Here is a 21,446-nt window from a genome sequence, read left to right on the forward strand (position 1 = left end):
GAAGGCTAAGTTAGCTTACCTGAGTAAGTTGAGTTTACACAATACACTTTTTGGCCTTTTTGAAAGCCGCCCCTGACAAATACCCACTATTAACACTAAAACCAAAAACTAAACAAAAGCTTAAAAAAATTTAAAAATAAAATTAACTAGCAAGCCTGCTTTTAAAACTAAGTAAAACTTAAAAAAAGTGAAAAACTATAAGAACCTTACTGAACAAACCTCAACTCCAACTTCAACTCTAAGTGGCAGAAGCTGCTACTTGTTGGGAAATAAGTGCTTTATATATCCAAATTCAACGTCTTCTCCTCTGGGATGTGGGATTAATTCAGACTTGACTTCTATATCCAATAAATAAATTCAAAATTTAATCTAGTATCTGCTCTAGTAGAGACAAAAGTAGGATGTAAACCTGTAGGAGGATTACTGATGTGTTGAAATGGGGATTTTAGACTTTTTGACAGACAGGTCACAGGGTATAAGAGTCAGTGGCGTCCTTTCAAACAAGCTTTATTCATCCACTGGTTCAGTTCAAGGATGTTCTGTCTTCCTGTCTTTATATTCTTTACACAAACAGCTGTGTGCCGCCTGGAAGTCACATTTGTTAAAAACACCCAAGATGAAAATGTTCCAAGAGTCTGTGACCGTTTTTTTTGAGCAAACCTTCATTATCAAAATGTTTTTCACCTCATCAGCAGCGACTCTTTTCGATGTGGTTTTTGCTGCGAAGTCACCAATTTGTCACCAGATGAACTCTGGCATGCCGAGAGGAGCGTGGCCTGTCACAAAGGATTCGGCCTTTCAGCTTCGCCCACTCGCTCCAGAGTCCGTCTGCTCCTCCGAGCCTCGACCCTCACTGATACATCCAGTCAGCAGACCTCTCCATGTTTCTGCTCGTCATGGCCAATATGTACCTTAATAATTTAGGATTATCTGAAACATGATTTAGTATCAATACACAGAAGCTAATGTTAGCACACTACCACAAGATGCCACCAAGCTGCATTTTTTTTTTGCTAGTGTCAGTAGATAAAACAGTTAAATAGCTAATGGCTACGGTGAAACAAAAACATATGCTGGCCAACATTAGCTTCTGTTTGCTAGTGTCGCTGGCTACTGAGCCGGGGTGCCACTCAGAGCCTCGGTCTAACAAAATATAATTTCAAATTTTCAACCAGCGGACCTCTAAAAGGAAATGGAGCAAATTCCAACTCCTCAACCTATCAGCACACACGCACAATATTCGAGCAAGTGTTGAAAAAAAATTCCCTACAGTGTTATACCAGTTTCATGTGCACTGGAAGCCAGCAAATTCATGGGCAGATGATAATGAGGAGAAGGAGCCATGTTTTTAATTGTGGTGTTTTGAGGAGCAGTGGTGTGTCTGGATGTGGAGTTGGAGCCATGAGTGGTGGGATCAGGAGCCAAACAGCTTCACAGGTACAGATTTCATCATACATTTCCCTACATTCACCATTGTCTCTCCATAAGACTTTTCGCCTGTAATGGTGAGCAGGAAAGGGAACACCAGCAGGTCACATGATATTTCCAGACTTCATGTGCTGATGAGCGCTCCTAAACGCACCATCAGCCAGCAATAATGTCCAGTATGGTGTGAATACTTCTTTAGGTTGTGTCCTCTCACTAAAAGTCCACATTTCTCAGAGTCTCTGGGCCGACCCCGCTGACCTTTACTGACATCTTCAGTCTTTCAGAGGGAGGCGGAGACACAGCGACGAACACGTTCTAGGACGTTTCAGCACTGCAAGAAACACTGAAGCCTGAATGTAGCTGATGGATGCATGTGGGCTGTCGCTGGGATGTGACTTCAGTCCATCATGACAGTCCTTGAAGTCTCTGACAGGCCGACAAGGTGAACTACCACGTGACTTCAGAGCGACGGCCCGTTACAGCACGTCTAAAGGTGACTGTGCTTTTGCCAACAGGACCCCAGCCTGAGGAGATCAGTAACTTCTTAATGATGTCTTTCATTGATGTCGTCTTTTTTATTGCTTTTACTTGTATTGATTCATTTTTTATGCTTTTTCTTGCCTTTTATCTCTTTTACTCTCCTTCAACTTTCTGTCTTCTCTCTACTGTTTCCTCTTCTTTTTTTTTTTTACTTTGTCCTAATTTAGTCTTGCTTTCATTTGGCCTCACCATTTGCCTTCGAGTTGTTAGTTGTTTGTTCTTTTTGATGACTATCTAGCTACTCACTCATTTGAATTTCATCAGTACCTCAAACACTAATATTGTTGGTGTAGGTGTCATTACTTGTGTTATTCATTTAACTATACATCTGAAAGTCGCATAAGAGGCGCCCAGCTACCCGAGCGGTGCTAAAGTTATGATGTGTGTGTGTGGCTGGATAAAACACATCAGGTCAGATAACGTTACATTAGTGCGTGGAAAGTAGCAAAGTTAGCTAGCTAGCCGGAGACATACGTCGTTGGAGATGAGAGGATGTAGTTCACTGAGCGGTTTGACATCAAACTAAATGGTACTTTACCATCTTTACCACAAACTGAGACTTTGAAGACTTTAAAATGATCTTTTAAATTCACAAACATCATGTGTGTGATTCACGGCACAATTGAAACAGGATCAAAAAATAATTTGTCTCTTGTTGTTGACGACCATATAGATTTATTCTGAAATAAGGTCCCACCATGAGGAGAGGAGGGACTGCACCTCTTTATAGGCCCCTCCAATAGGTGGAGATTGTATCTGTGCCTTAAGACATCCTGCAAACTTCCCTGCACATTCTTATGGTAAAATAAACAATTCATATTTCTTAAGTCAATATTCTCCTAAACATATACAAGAATGTACCATCATTCAACTGTTGAATAGCCTATTGGATATGGCAGTGCTCCTTCGACTGAAAATTATATATATTATGAAGTATTATAAATTGGTCTATCAACAAAAACTAAATGTGACTTTAAGTTTGGTTATTGTATTCATATTACAGCAATTTACAGTAACAGTAATTAGACTACCATTATTTTATATTAATATAAATTGTATCATTTCTAGAACACAAACTTTAATCTGTCTTTTTTTCTGACTTCTGAAACCAAATCCACACGCTTCATTCCAATCGACACTGATACTGATATTTCATGAAGCTAATGTATAAATTCATAGTTTTCACGTAGTTGGCGGCAGGCCTGTAATTACAGACTAATGAACTAATTACAGTCTGTTCAGCTTCACATGTCAATTATATCTATGACTTTACTCAAGGGTCGTTCTTCTCATTACAGCGATTTTCCCTCCAACAGTCCCATGTGAGGGCTTAATGAGTATGCAGGAACATTATTATGTATTCATCATTACAGTGTGTCACAGTATGTAGACAACAGTTAAAGTAAGGTTACAGTGAACCTCAAGCTATTGGAAAATTTTAGCACGAATCAGTATTTTGGGAAATCAAAAACTCTGCTTAAGAACAGTTACTAAGTATTTGTACTTTGTCACTTCCCACCTCTGATGACGAATGCACCACAAAACACATCTGACTGGTTGGCGGAGTGTGTGTGAGCTTCTGACTAAGGAGTTTGTACAAATGTTGGTAATTTGTAAATACCTATGAATTATTTTCTGAAATAAACAGCTATATTTATTCATTTATTTAGTCCATTTATGATTATTTTATATCTATAGTTATTCTGTATTAAACATAGAATAATCCATTGAGCTATGCCTTATTTCACTGTTTTATTTAATCACCTGCCCTGGCATCTAGCCTTTGTGCCCAAAAGCCAAGTAGCCTTGCCCCTAAAATAATGAAATTTCTTCCTTTTGTTTGAGTAATGAATACAATTATTTGATTATGCCATTATATTTATAACATGTAATACTACCGGTGGGTGTGTAGAGTGGTACGGTTGGGAACAGGGTGTTCACTTTTAATGACTAGTGCTCTTTTCTCTTTGGGGAATGAATGAGTGAATTGAAATCAAATAAATTTTCTTTGTATCTTTTATTCTTGTCGGCTAAAACCTTTAAAAAGAAAATACCAACGATTTGAAACTCGGCTCAGCTGAAACCAGCAACTCACTGTACAACCAGCCACAAATGTATACGGTGCTGAAATGAACTATAAATTTTACATTTCAGTATATCTTGTGCTAACGCAGTTCTAATAATGGGGTAACTAACTGTGGGAATCGCCCAGTTGAAACAATGGGACATTTTCCTGTGTTTCCCACTCATGCAAACATGCCGTGAACGCAGCATTACTTACAGCGAGTGTCTGGAACGGAGATAGAAAATCATCACTGAACTGGATATAAAGTGGATCAGAGCTGGCTTACAGCAGGCAGGAATCCAGTACTACTTTAATTATGTTGCTCCGTGTACCTTTTCTATATGCAGCTGACCCACATTACTCTCACACTGTAATTACACTCCTGTCTGAATGGCTCTGAATGTAATTAAAATTCACAGCTAATGTATATTATCATTCCATATCTCCTTCATAAGTTCCATTTCTCATTACAGTCCATCTAATGGTCTTTGCCCCCCCCCCCCCCCCCCACCCCACCCACTGCTGATGAACTCATCTTTAAGTCATGAAATCATCTCAAACTGAAGCTGTCTCTGTAAAAGTCAGCCAGCCAGTCTGCAGTTGTTTTTGGCCTTCCGCACACACATTTCCTACCAGAAAGCATTGTTTGAGTAATTTTACCTCACAGAACACGAGACTTTGTGTGACTTTGGTGTTTTAAAGGGTTTAGTTGGATCCAAATTAACCGCACGATCACACAAACAAACTGACTGATTGAGGCAGCAGTCGATCCCACTACAGAGATACAGCGACTCCGTTGGTCTGCAAGGTATAATACAGATTTTGTCAATGGAGTCTGGTGTCTTTAAAGAGAGCGATATAACGGCTGTTTGTAGTAAAACCAAAAGGATCTTACAGGTCTGTCTCTGCAGAGATCCTTTCCATAATGTTGTCAGAAATAACAATTTGAGCCTGTCAGTGGTAAAAACAGGTACTTTGATCAGATGCAGTTGCCCCAAAGGATTAAGTTGCAATCACTGTTTGGCGGCTACCTACCCTACCTAGCAGTCATCTAGACAGCAAAAAATGTACAAATAGGAACCTGGTTTTAAAATACTGAGGTTACTCCTTAATATAACTCTTGTTGAGAGGTGATGAGAGTATTTTGGTTGTGTGGCTGTTTGTCAGTGTTGTTGGTGGTTTGAGCAGCTCAGCTGTGACGTCGGGTCAACAGCCATCAGCGGATAAAAAACGACTGAGGCGACAGGAGCACGATGGGAGGAATAAGAGCAAGGCAAAAAAAACAGCCTGATGTGTCAATTCCAGTTCCCATCAGCCCTCAGTGTAATGCAGGGAGGGGGGAGGGGGAGCAGATGGGGGGGATACCAGATCAATACAGAGCAGTATGTATCTATTTTTAATTATTTGAATCTTTTTCTTACTTTTTTTATCAGCCTCATTTTTTTTATTTTTAACATTTACATGCACTGTATATATAATCATTATTGATGCATGCGTGTATGTGTGTGTGTGTGTGTGTGTGTGTGTGTGTGGAGGATGAACTGTCACACATGCTGTAATGATGTCAGCCTGTTGATTAACATAAATGTACCCTGACGATCGACACATGAGATAATCGTCCTGTTCTGTGTCTGCCCTCTTTGATCCTGACTTGACCGAGTTGTCATTTTTCCCCCCAGGTCTGCATTTGGTCGACCACACGACCTTTTACTGGGGAAATTCAGTCTGTTATGTTGAACGCTGATGAATATATCATATTATATTTGGACGGTGTGTTTCCACCAAATGCAAGGCGAATTTTACCCGTTAGCGAATTGCATCCAAAATCAAAGAAGCAAAATTGCGGCAGACGACGTGAAGGATGCAAGTGATGCAGCGCAAATGACGCGAATCAGGCAAAAAGGTGTGTCATGTGAGTTGAAAATATTCAACTTCCCGCGGAGACAGCTTCAGTGAACGTATTTGCGAGGGGATCTCAGCGCCGACAGGCTGTCTTGACTGTGAATCAAACATGGAGCAGCCCGGCCAAAGTCTGCGGGCATCCAGAGCTCAATGATACCACTCACCATGCTGACAGAGAGACAGAAGGAAGAAGAGAAGGCTGGAGAAAAGCCAGCTAGAAAGTTGGATTACCTGTTAAATTCTGAAAACGTGTGTCTGTTACTTGATTCTAGTGTTCGATTGTACTTTTCTATGAAGCAAGTTAGCGTAAGCACAAGCATTAGCCCCGGCTCTCCTGTCATTGTGTTTACACACAAGTGAGGCGAATATTTGCTTCGTTTGGTGCAATGTACATTTAGAGCTTTTGTGTGCATGTGGTGATGAAGAACATTTAAGAACATTTGGGTTGCGTTGCTCACGTGCCACTGACACTGTTAAGACAGGAGACCACACACTCCTGCAGCGTTTTCACAAAGACAGACAAAAAATCTGTCATGCACCATTTCAAACGCACCTGCATCATACTGATATAAAAGACAAGCGCACACTGATGTATGTTCTATCTGAACACACACATGCACATTCTTGTCTGTCTATGGTTGTGAGGATACTCGTTCCCTTGAACCTTTCCCTAACCTAAATCTAACTTTATGCTTAAAACCAAGTCTTAACTCTAAGTGCCCTCTGAAGTTGTGAGGACCCGTTCCTCTAACACTGTGGGAAGCCAAAGTTTGCTGTCATGACTATACAAAGACATAAACACACACACACACAGACACAAACACACAATGGGAATATTATGACAGGTTTAGACAGAGTCAAACTGTGAAGAGAATCTGTGGAGAAAATTCAAATCATAGGCTTGATGTGGCTGAGTGTGTGTGTGTGTGAGTGTGTATGTGTGTTTCACCTACAAAGTGAGGACACATTGTTCCAACTTCACATACTTCAAAAAGCTGTTTGAGGGCTCAGGTTTGGTTTCTGGGTTCAGGTGCAGGTCTGGATTAGTTTCAGGGTCACGATTACAGGATCTTCAGGACCAGCAGTGACTCTCTGAGCTGATGATAACAGAACTCCACTGTCTGAGGTCAGAGTTTTGTCGACTCTGGATCTGGATTTAAAAACTTCCAGGTTCCTTTGTCTCCGCAGTATGGCTGTTTCCATCAGCAGAAACAGTTTAATCATCTATACGTTACTTTTTCTATGACATCTTGTTCAGGAAAAAGAAGAAGTCCAGTCAAACACTCAGACGTTCACATTTCTGTTCAACAGACTGAGCTGGCTCATAATCCGCTGACTCAACAACCAGTCTGATCTCTACTCTCAACTAAAGTCCAATTATTAATGACAAAAAAGCCTAATCTGAATAATGTGCAATCTGCCTGTGACCAGTAAATGATAAATGTTTTACTGTGAATGAAATTAAAGCTTTGCGTAAATGAAAGCTGTCCACGGAGGGTCGGGGCTCTGTGGTCACTTCATGGTCACATCTGTGATCCCTCCTTTTAAATATCAGCGTAGAATAACAGTCAGCACAGCTGTGACCATTAACTTGCATTTACCGTATTTTTTCTAATAAATAAAAACCATGTCTCAATTAATGGCCTGGGGCACAGTTAACATCATGGGCGTGGTAGTGGGGGGAAAAGTGGACCTGACTACCCAGGGCCCGAGTAGGGAGAGGGGCCCATGAAAATCCTGATATATATATATATATATATATTTTGTGATGTTTTCATTTCGAATGAATTGGGCCCTCCAATTAATTGGTGTCATAATTTATTTCAAATATATTGATAACATTAACTGAGAGAATGAACTTTATGTCAAAGTCCTCCCAACATATTGGACATTCTGGGGGCCCCCTCTTGGAGGCGCAAAATGGTTTAGTCCGCCCGACAGCAACCGGCGAATGACCTGGGGGCTAGACATCATGCTGCCCAAGGAGCACAAGTCGGGGTATCAGAAGAGGAAAGAAAAAGAAAGAAGGCAGAATGAGGGGAGGCAGTGGCAGCTGTTGACTGCTTTCTTTCCCAAAGGTGAACCGAGTTTGCTTGTTATGCAAAGTCCAATTAACTTACGTTGGTATGTTGGTTCGCGAGGGAGAGACAGAGACAGAGAGAGAGAGAGACAGAGAGAGAGAAACCATCACAACACTTGACACATTATAAATCAATATCTGATTTTTTTATTTTTATATTATTTTTTCTCTTTATCTTTAGTTGTCATAGTAATAGGCTCCACTGGGATGGGGCCCACTGACATTGAGAGTGTACAGGGCCCAGAATTTGGTGCTACGCCCCTGCTGGTACGTGTTACATAATGTGCTGCCAACTAAGTGTCATGTACATTTTTATCACGTTAAAGTAACAAACTCAACAATATAATAATAATGTTTTCAACACTTTGTTTTCTGAATTTCTAACTTGACTGCAGGTGTCTGTGTGCTGATATCCAACTTGTTCTCTTCCCAGGGCGTCAAATACCTCCACTTAGCCTCATACTGACACAAGAGGTGCTCTTCTGCTGCAACTCTCAGCCGTCCCTTCATTCCAATTGGTTCTCATTCCCAGGCCTTAAGACACTGATGCCTCTGGGGCGTCTGTATGAAACGCACCATCGCCTGACCCCCGCAGGTATACCAGACCTTTGCCGTCATGGTAACAATAATAAACACGACGTGGTTAACGTTCTTAAAGAGTTGTAGTTTGGTTTCGCACCAAAACTACATTGCTACATCTTTGTGCTTCCGTCAAAAATAGACAGCAGCAGACTCTTCAGAGGAATACAGTGAAAAAATATCTTCCCTAAACCCATATTTGTGCTTTTGCCAGACTGATGAAAAAACAATTGGATACAATTGGACAAAATACAACAGGCAGGGATAAAATGTCAAAGTGAAAACCTTAAAGCAACACGGAGAGAGATGCAGGATAAACTTGTTTACACAGAAAAATAAAACTAAGTCACACTTTCTCATGTTTAAAAGAGGCTTTTCATTTGGACTGTTGGTCACACAAAATAAGCAGACTGAAGATGGTGCTCTGGATTGAATGAGCTGATCACAAAAAAAGAATTACTGTGTTGTCCTCTTTTCATCCGCAATGTATAGCATTGAAAACTTCCCACGCCACAGCTGACTGACTACTGCATCACATGACAACCATCGACATTACGTGTGTGTGTGTGTGTGTGTGTGTGTGCACGCGCGCTCATGGTCTCTCACACAACCAGTGTTGCAGAACTGATTTGGATCTGTGTTTGATCCTCACACATATCAATAAAACCAACCAACACTAAGTGCAGTGAAACAATGGCTCTCACTGACACCTCCTGCCTTTTACTGACAGCTTGATAAAAAGCCAGAAGAGGACAAGAGCTTTGGTTTTAATCATGAGCGACCTGCCTGAGGAGATCTTATTGGCTGAGGAAAGGTCACCTCTTAAAGGAGAACTCTGGTGTTTTTAAACCTGGGTCCTGTCTGTATATAATCTGGTGGCAGCCGTTGGTAGCTTCCTCTTTCTGCCTCATCCAGGTAGTGTAGCCAGTGTTCCTTTAGCTTTGAACTTGTGAACTATGCTGCCAACAGTATCTGTAGGAACATTCAGTGCCTTTGCTGTCTTTTTGTATCATTTTCCATGTTTGTGCAAAGCAATGATCTCCTCTCTTAACTTTTTTTCTTGACTTATCCATATTTCTAACATGCAACCAAACTTCACTGTGAACAAACCTGTAGCCAGTCCAGGTATTTGATGTGTTCTATCTCAAGGACACCTGAAACAACTAATCATGTTATTCATTAGTTGTTTCAGGTGTCCTTGAGACAACACCTGATTTGCAAATGAGTGCTCTTATGAGGGATTCTATTCAGGGGGTTGAGTAATTATGAGACTGCAGTCGTCATTAAAAGTGGCATATTGTGTTGAATTTAGAGAAATCCCCTGCAATATTAGTTGTGTTGAGCTGTTTCAATTGTTCTTGTTTGAGTTGTTCATTTAACACAGTTTTGAAAATACAATTTGATTTTGATTGTAAATACAATGTAATTTTAGGTGCAACTGTACATTATCAGGTTTTTCATAGTGAGCACTGGTATATGCTCATTAAACAAAAAAGTACAAACACTACCAAAACATTCCCAACATCAGCCCAGCATACAGGGCCCACACCAAAGATAGCAGCATATTAGGGGGCAGAAAACAATGGAGTGCTAAGATTTTGAGAGGTTTGGCTGACCAGCTTGTGCAGATTCTTTATGCTTAATCAGAAGCCATTATATATTCAAATCCACCAGAAAAAAAACTTTACCCGAAAGAACGCAGGAGTTGCTGGTCTACTGCTGCCTCCATCAGTTATTTAGTTTCTGTTGTTGCGTAACTTTGATGTTTTACAGGATTAGTTCAGTTCTAAACTAACCTTTTAAAACACCAAAGTCATGGCACACAACTGAGGTTAAATTGAGTCACCCAACTAACCACTTTGGAACAAAGGACTTTTGTTTTCAGGATAACAGTCTGTCGGACAAATGGACTTGCGGTCCAACGGTAAATTTTTTGGACTACTGGGGTTTTTCCAGAACAATGGCTGGTCCCCAGGTCCAGTACGTGCATGCATAGTTTCTTATAGATCAAGAAACTACACATGCACAACTTGTAGATCTCTCATGCACAATCTTGTAAATTGTGGAACAATCTGAAATCCAACAACATAAATCACTTTATAGAACAGCAATTGCAGAGAGTAAACATGTTGAATGGGTATGGCTGAAATACATAACATCAACCATTTTTAGGGTGTGAAAACTTTTAGATTTTGTTCACTGATTTCACTGTAAAATCCAGTCTTATGATACACAGACAAAAACACAATGCATTTTTGTAGCAGTGAACTGAAATGAAATAGTTTGACATCCCTGAGAGATCAGGCTGAATAACCTGACAGATCTCATAGAGAGACGGAGCTGCACTTTATTTACACATGGATTCTACCTCACATGGATGATGTGGAGCTCTACTGAGCCATATAAATACTTTTAATTTTACTTCATCTGCACGTCAAACAAGATCACAAGTCTGCAGTAATTACACTCTTAACACAGCAGGGAACTACACAGCTGGATGGATGTTTTGTGATCCTCACCGCTAGTGTGATTCTCTGAATTTCAACACATACGTTCCTGAAGCAACCGAGCTGATCAGAGCTTTGTAGAATGGATCTTCTGTTTTATCTCTTCGTCAATCAGCTAGTTTCTTTGTGTTGTGTGTTACACAAATACTGAGTTGGATCTGAACTAACCCTTTAAAATACTAAAAAAGAGAAACCCAAACCATCGTCTTTTCCCAAATATAACCAAGTCATTTTGGTGCATAAGCGTAACAAAATTGCGATTGTTTCAGAATGAAGGTTCAGTACGCCTGCAGCAAGGGCAGGTGCTGTGAACCATTTGGAGCGAAGGGACGGCTGGAGCAGCTACTCTGAGCATCTAAATTGGGAACCATGTGTGCTGGTATCTAGTGCTGTCAAAGAATAGTCTAAGTTTTACTCTATATTGAAATTCTTAATAGATATTGGATCGTGGAAACAAGACAAAGCGGCAGTACAGCGGCCATTGTGAGTCACTTCCATTGATTGAAAATAAAATGTAGGTCAAGCTGCAAAGCGACGCTTCCACTGTAAGCAACAAGGCTGGCTCCACCAGGCGTGAGGGCAGCTGCAGTGGTGCATATCAGTCACGGAGATCCACAGAAAAGACGTACAAGTAGGCCAGTCTTCTGTTTATTTTTTTATGCAAGGTGTGCACGGCCATCTTGTGCAAAAATGAAAACTGAAACTACCATAAAATTCTACATATCATACTGTAGTCTGCAGATACACGTATCACACAAACTCAGTGTAAAAGCTAAAGCAGCACTGTTCTGGGTCCCAAAAGCAAAAGGTCACTGTCTTGTTTTGCCTGTGACTTGCAGTGCAGACACAGGTTCAATGTAGCCATGCACAAAAATAGATAATCAAATGGTGGTTCAAATAGTTCAGCAATGGTTTAGAGGCACTGACTGGAGGATCAGCTCCACCTGCTGTTTATCTCCACTAACCAGTGTATTCATATTTATGCAACAGGATTGGATGGAGACAAGCTTTTATTTAAATTTTTTTTGGGACAATTTTCTGGAAATTCAGTTAAAATTTGCATTAAATTTGAATCGAAACTTGCCAACATTGATCTTGAAATAAATATACAGTTGCACCTAAAATTATTCAATTCAATTCAATTCATTATTCAATTCAAATGTTATAAAAACATTTCAGGGCAATTTTGACGTGATGAGCAGTGACAGTTGACACCCTGGGAAAAGGAGGTTTGTGGGACCACTGCAATGTCCGCAGCTCTATTGACAAGCTAACCACAATGGACACAGTGGATGTCAAGAAACCGCCACAACCACAATATACACATTCTTTTCAATTGCTGTATGGGACTGGTGCTACTGATGTGTGTGCTGACAGGCTCCTGCAGCAAGAGCTGCCGCACAGCCGTTGAGCTGCTGTAGGATTGTACTAATACTAAAGAAGGCACGAAGGCTCTTCAGAGCAGCAGTGTTTCCTCTGTGCAGCCTGTTACCTGTTTAACAAACAGCTGCACATGAACAACCTGCTCTCTGTATTCTCTCAGAAACCATTTCTACCAGAAGAATGCATTTACATGATTTATTCATTTTGCATGTCTGTATTTATTGATAAATATTATATATATATTAATAATATTATCTATTAAGAATATTATTCTAGTGTCATTTGAATGCTGGAAAAAAAAAGCTATTTATCAGACTAAATGTTTCAGGGAAAATGTAAATGATGTAACTCATATCACTCCTGACGCTGAGGAATGATCAGCTTCACAGGTGACAGAAAGAACACTCCTCACACTCCCGTGTGAAACTCCACTGATGTTGTGATGTATCAGATCAGTCACAATACCCAATCAATAACTGATATCAAATGAGGGGGTGTGTCGGCTGGAAAAAGACTTCCATGAAGGATGCTCTCGTATATCCTCACTCATGACTCCTCAGAGCAGAAATAAGAGCTTTGGATGGCGGAACAGAACGACTTCCGGTTTGATGGAAGGAGATCAAGGAGTGAGGAAATAAGAGACCCGGGATGCACCCACATCCCTCGACAACACCACCTTTGGTAAGATGGACTGCTCAATGGTGCTTTCATGCTAACATGAAAAACATTTACTGAGACATTTTGCGATGCTTGTAGAGCCATGTGACACAGATGACTGGAGACAGAAACATGTTGAACATCACCATCAGCTGGTTTTAACGCCGGTTTACATTCAAGTTTTTCCTCCCTGGAGATCAAACATGCAAAAACACAGGTTTACAGCTAGCCGGATCAAGAGCCGGCCTTTTGAACCTGACCCATCTGTGAACTTCATTCCTCAGAGAAGAGTCAACAGATCAGGAATTTATTCTAATTACACAAGCTTTGACGACACCAGATCCTTTGGTGTTTGAACGATACACGTTTAGGTCCAGAGGGGGATTATTTACAGATTACCAGTGTGAAGAGAGGTTTAAAAGTTTAGTTTGACTTGTTCCCACGTCCTCTATGGGCCAGTGGCTCTAGGGGGCCAAACAAGCCACAGCTCTTTCCTCGACTTCAGCAGGACGAGCCCGTTTACGCCTCATTAATGAATACGTTAAAGAATTCATGGGTCAGAACATGTCTGATTTTTATCACTGAAATTCATCTTTCAATCAACAGCGTCTTTCTACCACGTCTGTGTTTTCTCTTCGTTTGGCAGTTCGACTCTCAGGTAAATGAGCTTGGCACTGAAGTGTTTTTTGGCAGCCGGCTCTAACATTATCGCCGTCAAAGTGCTTCTGAACGTGTCATTGTGGAGTTTTATAATAACAGCCTGTTTCCATGGCGGCATCACCGCATAGCACCGACAGAAAAAACATTAAGAACACGGCGAATCGATGGAGTCAAGGGTCTGCAAATAGATTTCACTTAACTAGTAGAAGTAAAAGTACACAAGTATTCTTAGCCTCGTGTAGTTAAAGGTTCATTTTTTTAACATATCATCTTTTAATGAAAAGTAACTCCAGCTGGCAGATGAAATTAGTGAAGTAAAAAGTACAATATTTGAAGTGGAGTAGGAGTATAAAGTGGCAGTTGTAGTAATTTGCTGTAAAAGCAGCTGGTCCTGCATCCAGCTGCAGTGAGTCTGTAATCCTGTCTGAGAAAAGACAGAGAGGTTTGGTCTAAGAAGAGTTAAACCGCAGCTCCTTTGGTTCTATAAATCCAGACCTCAGCTTCACCTCCAGGGAATTATCTGCTACACATACAGTAGGACAGACTTTACCTGCTTCATATATCTCAAGCCTCAAATCCCTCCAGTGTGTGTGTGTGGGAGGATGATATGATATATATCAACTGCACATACTTCCTCTTATCATTTCATCTCTCTATACCTGGTTTTCATTCATCTTAATTCCCTTTACCCTATAGAAGATTTCTTTTGTTCACAGATGATTTCCTGAGCATTCCTCTTTTTCAGGCCCCAAACTAAATGACAAAATATGTTGTCATTTTTCTCCACAATGACCCACATCAGCAGTTTCTCGCTTGACATCCCTGTCGGCTGCAGCAGTTACAACCAACAACAGTGCAGGATTCATGTGATGCTTTCTGAATGAGGTTAAGAAACCATCATGATCAGGGTCTGAAATGAACTTTTCTCACGGCCTGCCACTATAGCAGCAAGATTTTTAGTGGAAGATGCCATTTGCACCCACGGTGGAATAGAGAGGTGATGTCCCACACCCCGTCATGGATCGCCAAGGAACGTTATTTCAGAAAAAATATGTATGGTCGTCAACAGTGAGAGACAAGTAGCTTTACTGCTCAAGTATCAGATTGTGAAAATAAGTAATTAGAAAAACGACACACCCAAAAGTCTCATGAGTGGCGTCAACCTAGCCAGCGGTGCTGAAGCAGGTAGAGCGGTCAGCTTGTTCTTTGGCTTCACAGCTGATAAAAGGACAAGGAGTCACTGACTTTCTTGGCTTAAAATTTAACTTTTACACTGAAAAACATCATGTGTGTAATTTGTGGAACAATTCAAACAGGATCAAAAATTGTATCGGACTGTGTGATATTATATTAAATTGTACTTGGATCCGCCAGGACTTTAGTTTGCTTGCCTTCTGAAGAGCCTTAAACCTGCACTCTCTCTAATGTCCAGCCGGGGCGACTCCACTGGCTCCAAACAGAAGTCTGATTGGATGGAAGTCTATGAGAAAATGACACGACTTTTCTCTTGATTTATTACCTCAGTAAACATTTTCTGTAATGAATTTAAGGTCTCAGTCACTAACTTACAGTCTTCTTCAACCCAGCATGATGTTCATTTAGTAATATATGGTCCCATTAAGAGGAAAATAGACCAGGAAAAGGGGGGCTGTAGGGCGGGGCTACCTGCTGACTAACCAATTAATGGTAGGTCATGCCTAAATCTAACCAATCAGAGGCTGAGGTCTTTGCGGAATGGACATCACTTACATAGAAGTTCTAATGTTAGTGAATGATTGATGTGTTTCGACGTTACTCTGCTAATCTTAGCTGGAAAACTAGAAATGCAGATCCCTTGAAGCACTTCCACACAGCGTTTAACCAGGACGAGAAATCTACAAAGCCACCGTGAAAATTAAGTAAATCTAAAACGACTTCATTAGAATCTGTGGGGCAGACAGGCCCCCTGTCAGACGGCCGGATCATGGTCCTGTGAGGCCCATTTTTTGGATCTTTGTGAGTGTGTGTGTGTGTGTGTGTGTGTGTGTGTGTGTGTCTGTAAGGCAAACAGATTTTATCTAAGCAGGGAGGTTGTGATGCCTGCAGTGGGTTGTTGGATGTGCACATATGTGCACGTCTGTTTCCTGTGACCGCAAAGCGCTGGCTGGCGTGACACTTAAATGTCAGAGTGAAATTGAGTGTTGACGGCCTTCTTATGACATTTCAGAGCCATCTTCACTTTTTCTACTCCATATATTGACACAGGATGAATCAAATTATGACATATTGTAACCTTAACATGCTGATGCAGGTTTTAGCTTGATATATGCTGGAAGTGGAGCTCGGTCCTGAAGCGGTGTATGGAACAACAAAGAAGAAACTTTGGCATAAATCATAATGTTTGGTTTCTAACCATGTTTTTGTTTTCATTGATTTCTACTGAAGTTCATTTGTGGCTACGACCCCATCTGTGATGTCACAGGAAGTGTTTGGACTTGGGTGTCATTAGGATTTTAGTGATGCAGTTGCTGTTTGTCAGTGTTGATATTTACCAGTACTCAGCTGATACTTCAAAAGGATTAAAATTACAATATTAATGTTCCCTTTATTGATTTATTTGCAAAATGATTATGGCATTTTGTTAATTGTTCACGCAGAGGGTGAATAAGACAACAAGCAAATGAGCCTTCTCCTCCAGAAAGAGACCATTAGAGTATTAGAGTACACTCAACATGGCAGTGAAGAAAGCAGAAACGGGGATTTATTTGTCTCGCATGATGTCTAACATTAGTAGATCAGAATATATCAGGTATGCAGTTAATCTGCAAATGACCCGGTTAAAAATGAGACCAAACTTTTCAAACTTGACAGTTTTTAAGCTGCTGTCAAACAGACAGATACAGATACGTGCGAACACACACACACACACACACACACGATCGAACATATGATCCCCTCCAGGCTTTCATCTGGCTGAGATAATAAATCGGATTTTACTGATGCAAATGTGTTAGAAACAAGGTAACGCACGTTCATCCTTAATTGTATCCGGTCCACATTTTTTAATCATGTCGATCACTTCAATGAATCAAAGAAAGAAAAAAAAGACAAAAACAAGGCTTATTTTTCTGGCTTAATTTTTGCCTTTTTATTGTAAAAGATTGGATTCTTTCTCCTCCTCTGGCCTTTAAAATCCTTCAAATCAAACATAAAATTGTTGTAGAGGTTATTTGAACTATTGACATTTTTGGTGATATGGTTGGTACCTAGATTGTCTATTTTCATATGATAGCCATAACTTAACTGTAGCTTTGAAAAAGAGCCCATTGATCAGGTGCAGTTACCCCAAAGGATTAAGTTGCAGCCATTGCAGCCTGTTTTCAGCTGCTGGCTGAGGTGATCTATTGGACCAATTCCAACACTTTTTGTACCTACCAGTGATTTAGACACCAGGATATGTACAAATAGGCCCTGGGTTAAAAACACCACAGTTACCCTTTAATTCTGCGGTACAGTTGAATAGTTCTCCTGCATGTCTGAAGTAATTTCATGTCAGAGAGGGAATTTCATCTCCAGTCGTCAGTTTTCAGAAACCAGGATCAGGTCCAGCAGGAGGTTTCTGTTGAACTGGAGCTGAACCTGAACTGTGGACAGATGCTTACAGAGTCCCGGCCCGGGGAACACAAAATAACTTCCTGTTATCAAAACTGATAACTGAGGAGATGATTACGATGTCACGGTGTGTGTGTGTGTTTGTGTGTGTGAGTGTGTGTTTGTGTGTGAGTGTGTGTGTTTGTGTGTACACATACTTTGCATAGCTGTATGTATGCAGATTGGAATGCCTCCCAATCTGCCTGCATGTGTGTGTTCATGTGTGCGTCTGTGTGTGTGTGTCCTGATGCTCTTGAGCATGGCACTGAGCTCTAGTTGACCTGAATAAGCTAGCAAGCTAACAGCTAGCTGGCACAGCTTAGTTTTCATGCTTCAACAACTGTGAAATTAACTTATTTGTAATAACCTTTGTGTATTTTGTTGATATGTAGACTTTATTGTCCTTTGTTTAACTTTAGTTTCTTTTGTCACATTAAAGGTTTGTCTGAAAAGTTTTTCTACATTTTTTGAAGCAAGTTTTTGAAATTAGTATAATTTTGGTGTTGACACTGTTATCTGTGTATAAATATAAATATACATTTCTAAACATCACCCACTAACAAGGATCTCTAGATGACTGTAATGTGCAGACCGCAGGGCACAGAGGCTAACACCTAGCTAGCAGGAAATGTGAGGCCCTTGTCAACATTTTCCTCAGACATAAAATTACTCTATAAAAACACTCTACATGGTACATAACCCTATAAAAAATTACAATATATTAACTTACCATCCACCAAATAATTAACCTTCATGGCCTCCAGCATTTTTAAAAACACATCACAACTTGTGAACTTGGAGCTTTCAGAAAATTTCCACTTTCAAAGTCATGGAAACCTCAAGAGGGGGGCATTCATATGGACAATTATCGTGAGCACAGTAAACACAACCATATTTGAAGACACTAATATACGCATAAACACCACATTGGCTGCTATATTGGACCGGGCAGGACTGGCCTCTAAAGTCAACAAGGGAGCTTCGTTTTTTTCTGGACAAAAATCGCTCTAATGTTTACATTTCTCAACTGATCTCAATGAGTTGTTTTTATATATATAATCAAGGGCTTACAATCTTCGTGGAGGAGAGAAAAGGTCTTAAATAAGAAACGGAGGAGGAGGAGGAGGAGGCAGCAGGAGATGGAGAGGCAGTGACTCCCTCCATCTCTGATTTGAGCTCTTATCAGCATCCGTCTCTGTGACAAATGGAAGCAGCCGAGCCGTGACTTCTCTGCCAGGAGGGAAAACAGGTCTGAACAGAAACCAGCTGAGTAAATACGGACCAGCAGGATATCAACACAGCCTTACAGAAGACAACACTGAGGTCCGGACCTCACAAACGTTTACCTTCAAGCTACTCTTTTTGTCTTTTTTGGGGTTTTTTTTATGAGTGAAGTTGAATTTTATGAATAACATTTTAATTGCCCCCGTAGATTTTTGACAGTGGTTATGAAACAGTTGAAAAACGGAAACACTGTGTGTCTACAACAACATGAGCAGAGCTGGGCATCAGTCAAAACACAGATGCCTTGACTTCGATACAGCTTCCTAAACGATGATAATAATAATAATAATAATATGAACTCTATACAATCCATTTTAGCAAAAAGAAAAAAAAAGACAACTGTTTTACCTCCTGAGCCAGAACCACTGCACACCCATCAAAACATTGCTCACAAAAACGACTACAGATATACCACTACTGCTCACAATACCACCAGTACCCACAATACTGCTACTACTCATAATACTACTACTGACTGACTGAATACTACTGCTACTACTACGAATACCACTGATTCCACCCCCACTCCCCTGGCTAGGGTCCCTCGTCACACCCTTTGAGCCTGGACTGATATTCAGCCTCAGAAATGCTGCATAAAATCAGACTGACATTAGTTCCTCTGTCTCTGTCATTTTAAAACCTGAGCGGCCCAAACCATCAGTGGAAAGTTGGCATGAGAGTGAACCAGAGCTGGCAGCTGGAACAGTTTTATAGAAACGCACATGCACCAGTGATGAATCAATACACAGCATTTGCAGATGCATGGACGGACATTCTGAATACTGACGTCAATCTGTGTTTGTTCAACAACAACGACAACACCACCACACAGCAGCCAGCAAATATACAATCAATACCAGACACACAATGTGATCCTCAGGAAGGCAGGAAATGTGCACACGGCCGTGTTATCAGTCCTCTGCCGACCAACTGAACATCCTGCGGGCTTGTACAGTGACCTCAACACTGGAGGAGAATATTAAGTCGACCTTTCAGGTGTGAAGCGTGACGTCTGTGCAGCTCGGAGGTGTCCCTCACTCTCACTCATGCATCATATCACACACACAACACACACACACACACACACACACACACACACACACAGCAGCGGCATGTGTGGCGTTCATATCAGATTCACTGGTTCAGCCTCAGACTCAGTTTAAAATTGTTCCTTTCCTGTGCGGCCGAGTGTGAAGTCATGAGTGTGTACGTGTGGTCCAGGCAGCTTGTGTGATTTTACAGACACACAGACACACAGACACACAGACAGCAGCGCGCAAACGAAGCCCTTGAGGGGGAAAAGTTGCATTCATGCATTCATGCTGATGCGTCCAAGAGACACACTGTGCTGTCAGCACATCCCTCTGTAGCTCTCTCTCTCTCTCTCTCTCCTTCTGTTTCGGCGTGTCTCTCCCTCCATCTCTCATCTGCTCTAAGTCTCATCTAATTACACAAAAATGCAAAAGCAGGTTCCGTTCCATTTAGTTCCATAAACTGAAACCTGGTCTGCAGAAATCAATGGAAGATTTGAGCACATACAGTATTTATAACAGTAATTAATTATGGCCTTGTGATGGCCTGTTAGTGTTTATCTAGAGTTCATGAAGCCAAACAACCGGATTGTGTATATTTCATTTTATACATATCATACCATCATAGGCTGAAATCAAAATATTATATTTAAACTGTTAATCTGACATGAAAACTGTTGCTCATTAGTACTCTTGTCAATCACTTTTCTTCAACTCAGTTGCCAAAGTGACTCAAAATCGTTCAAGTTTGATTTCATCATGACACTGTCAATACTAACGTGTCAACTGATAAGCAGCTTGTCCCAGTGGCAAAAGTGATAACAAGCAACATTCTGAACATCTGAGAAAATAACCTCCATGTGTGACGGAGAGCGCGAAGAACTCAGTAGAAAACAACAAGCATTAAATACCTATTAGCTTACTCAGAGTGGTAGATACCATATACAGTATGAAATCGCATTGTTTTCAAATCAGTATGGACGATTGCTCAATTCGTCATTATTTAAATTACCATTGAAGCTTTTGGTAAGAAGTCTTAACTAGAATTATTTCGTTACTACCATATCCATGCTACCATACCATGTGTGTCAAATAAGAAAATCAACTATAACAGATACATTCCTTATATTTTGTTAGTGCTTGGTGAATTATATGTATGCCGACATCTCTTTTTCCCTTATAATTATTATGTTGCATTCTACCTTTCGTTTGTTTTGGGTTTTTTTTTTCTACCAATACGAATGTAAATATTAAATTACTAGGAGTTCAGTCACTCACCGTTGGGGCGGCGGAGGCGGGAAGCTGGATTTCCACGAGCCGGAGCGCATCCACCGCCGAGCCGTTGCCGCTCCACGCGGATGCCGCTGACAGCGCCAGGGTGTCCGTGCTGCGCGCCGTGCAGTTCGGCTCGCTGCACGAGGTGACGCTCTGCAGCGCAGACAGCGGCAGCGCGCTCTCCATACTGTTCATCCTCCTCCTCCTCCTCCTCCTCCTCTTCCTCGCTCCTCCTAACGCGCTCTGTCCGAAGGAGGAAGGAGACACAGGCAGGTGAGCGCATGTGCAGCAGGTGGGACTGAAGGTGTGCCAGCACGGGTCATGACCCCTGACACATTTACAGAGTGACACTGGTGGGAAGTACATTTACTTTTAAGTACTACAACTTTAAAGTGTAACCAATAAATGATCATTTGACATACTTG

The 21,446-nt window shown here is 41.0% G+C and overlaps 1 protein-coding gene across 1 annotated transcript in view; it reads right to left on the reverse strand.

The window, feature by feature from the left end:
• opn4a (opsin 4a (melanopsin)) overlaps window positions 1-21,216 on the reverse strand; it is a 37,296-nt gene extending 16,080 nt beyond the window's left edge. Inside the window, exon 1 of the mRNA XM_070840694.1 lies at window positions 21,025-21,216. Within this exon, the coding sequence (XP_070696795.1) occupies window positions 21,025-21,216 (192 nt within the window). The remainder of the gene's footprint in view (window positions 1-21,024) is intronic.
• Between the last annotated feature and the right edge of the window lie 230 nt (window positions 21,217-21,446).

The sequence above is a fragment of the Pempheris klunzingeri genome, chromosome 12, assembly GCF_042242105.1.
Source record: "Pempheris klunzingeri isolate RE-2024b chromosome 12, fPemKlu1.hap1, whole genome shotgun sequence".
Taxonomy (NCBI): domain Eukaryota; kingdom Metazoa; phylum Chordata; class Actinopteri; order Acropomatiformes; family Pempheridae; genus Pempheris; species Pempheris klunzingeri.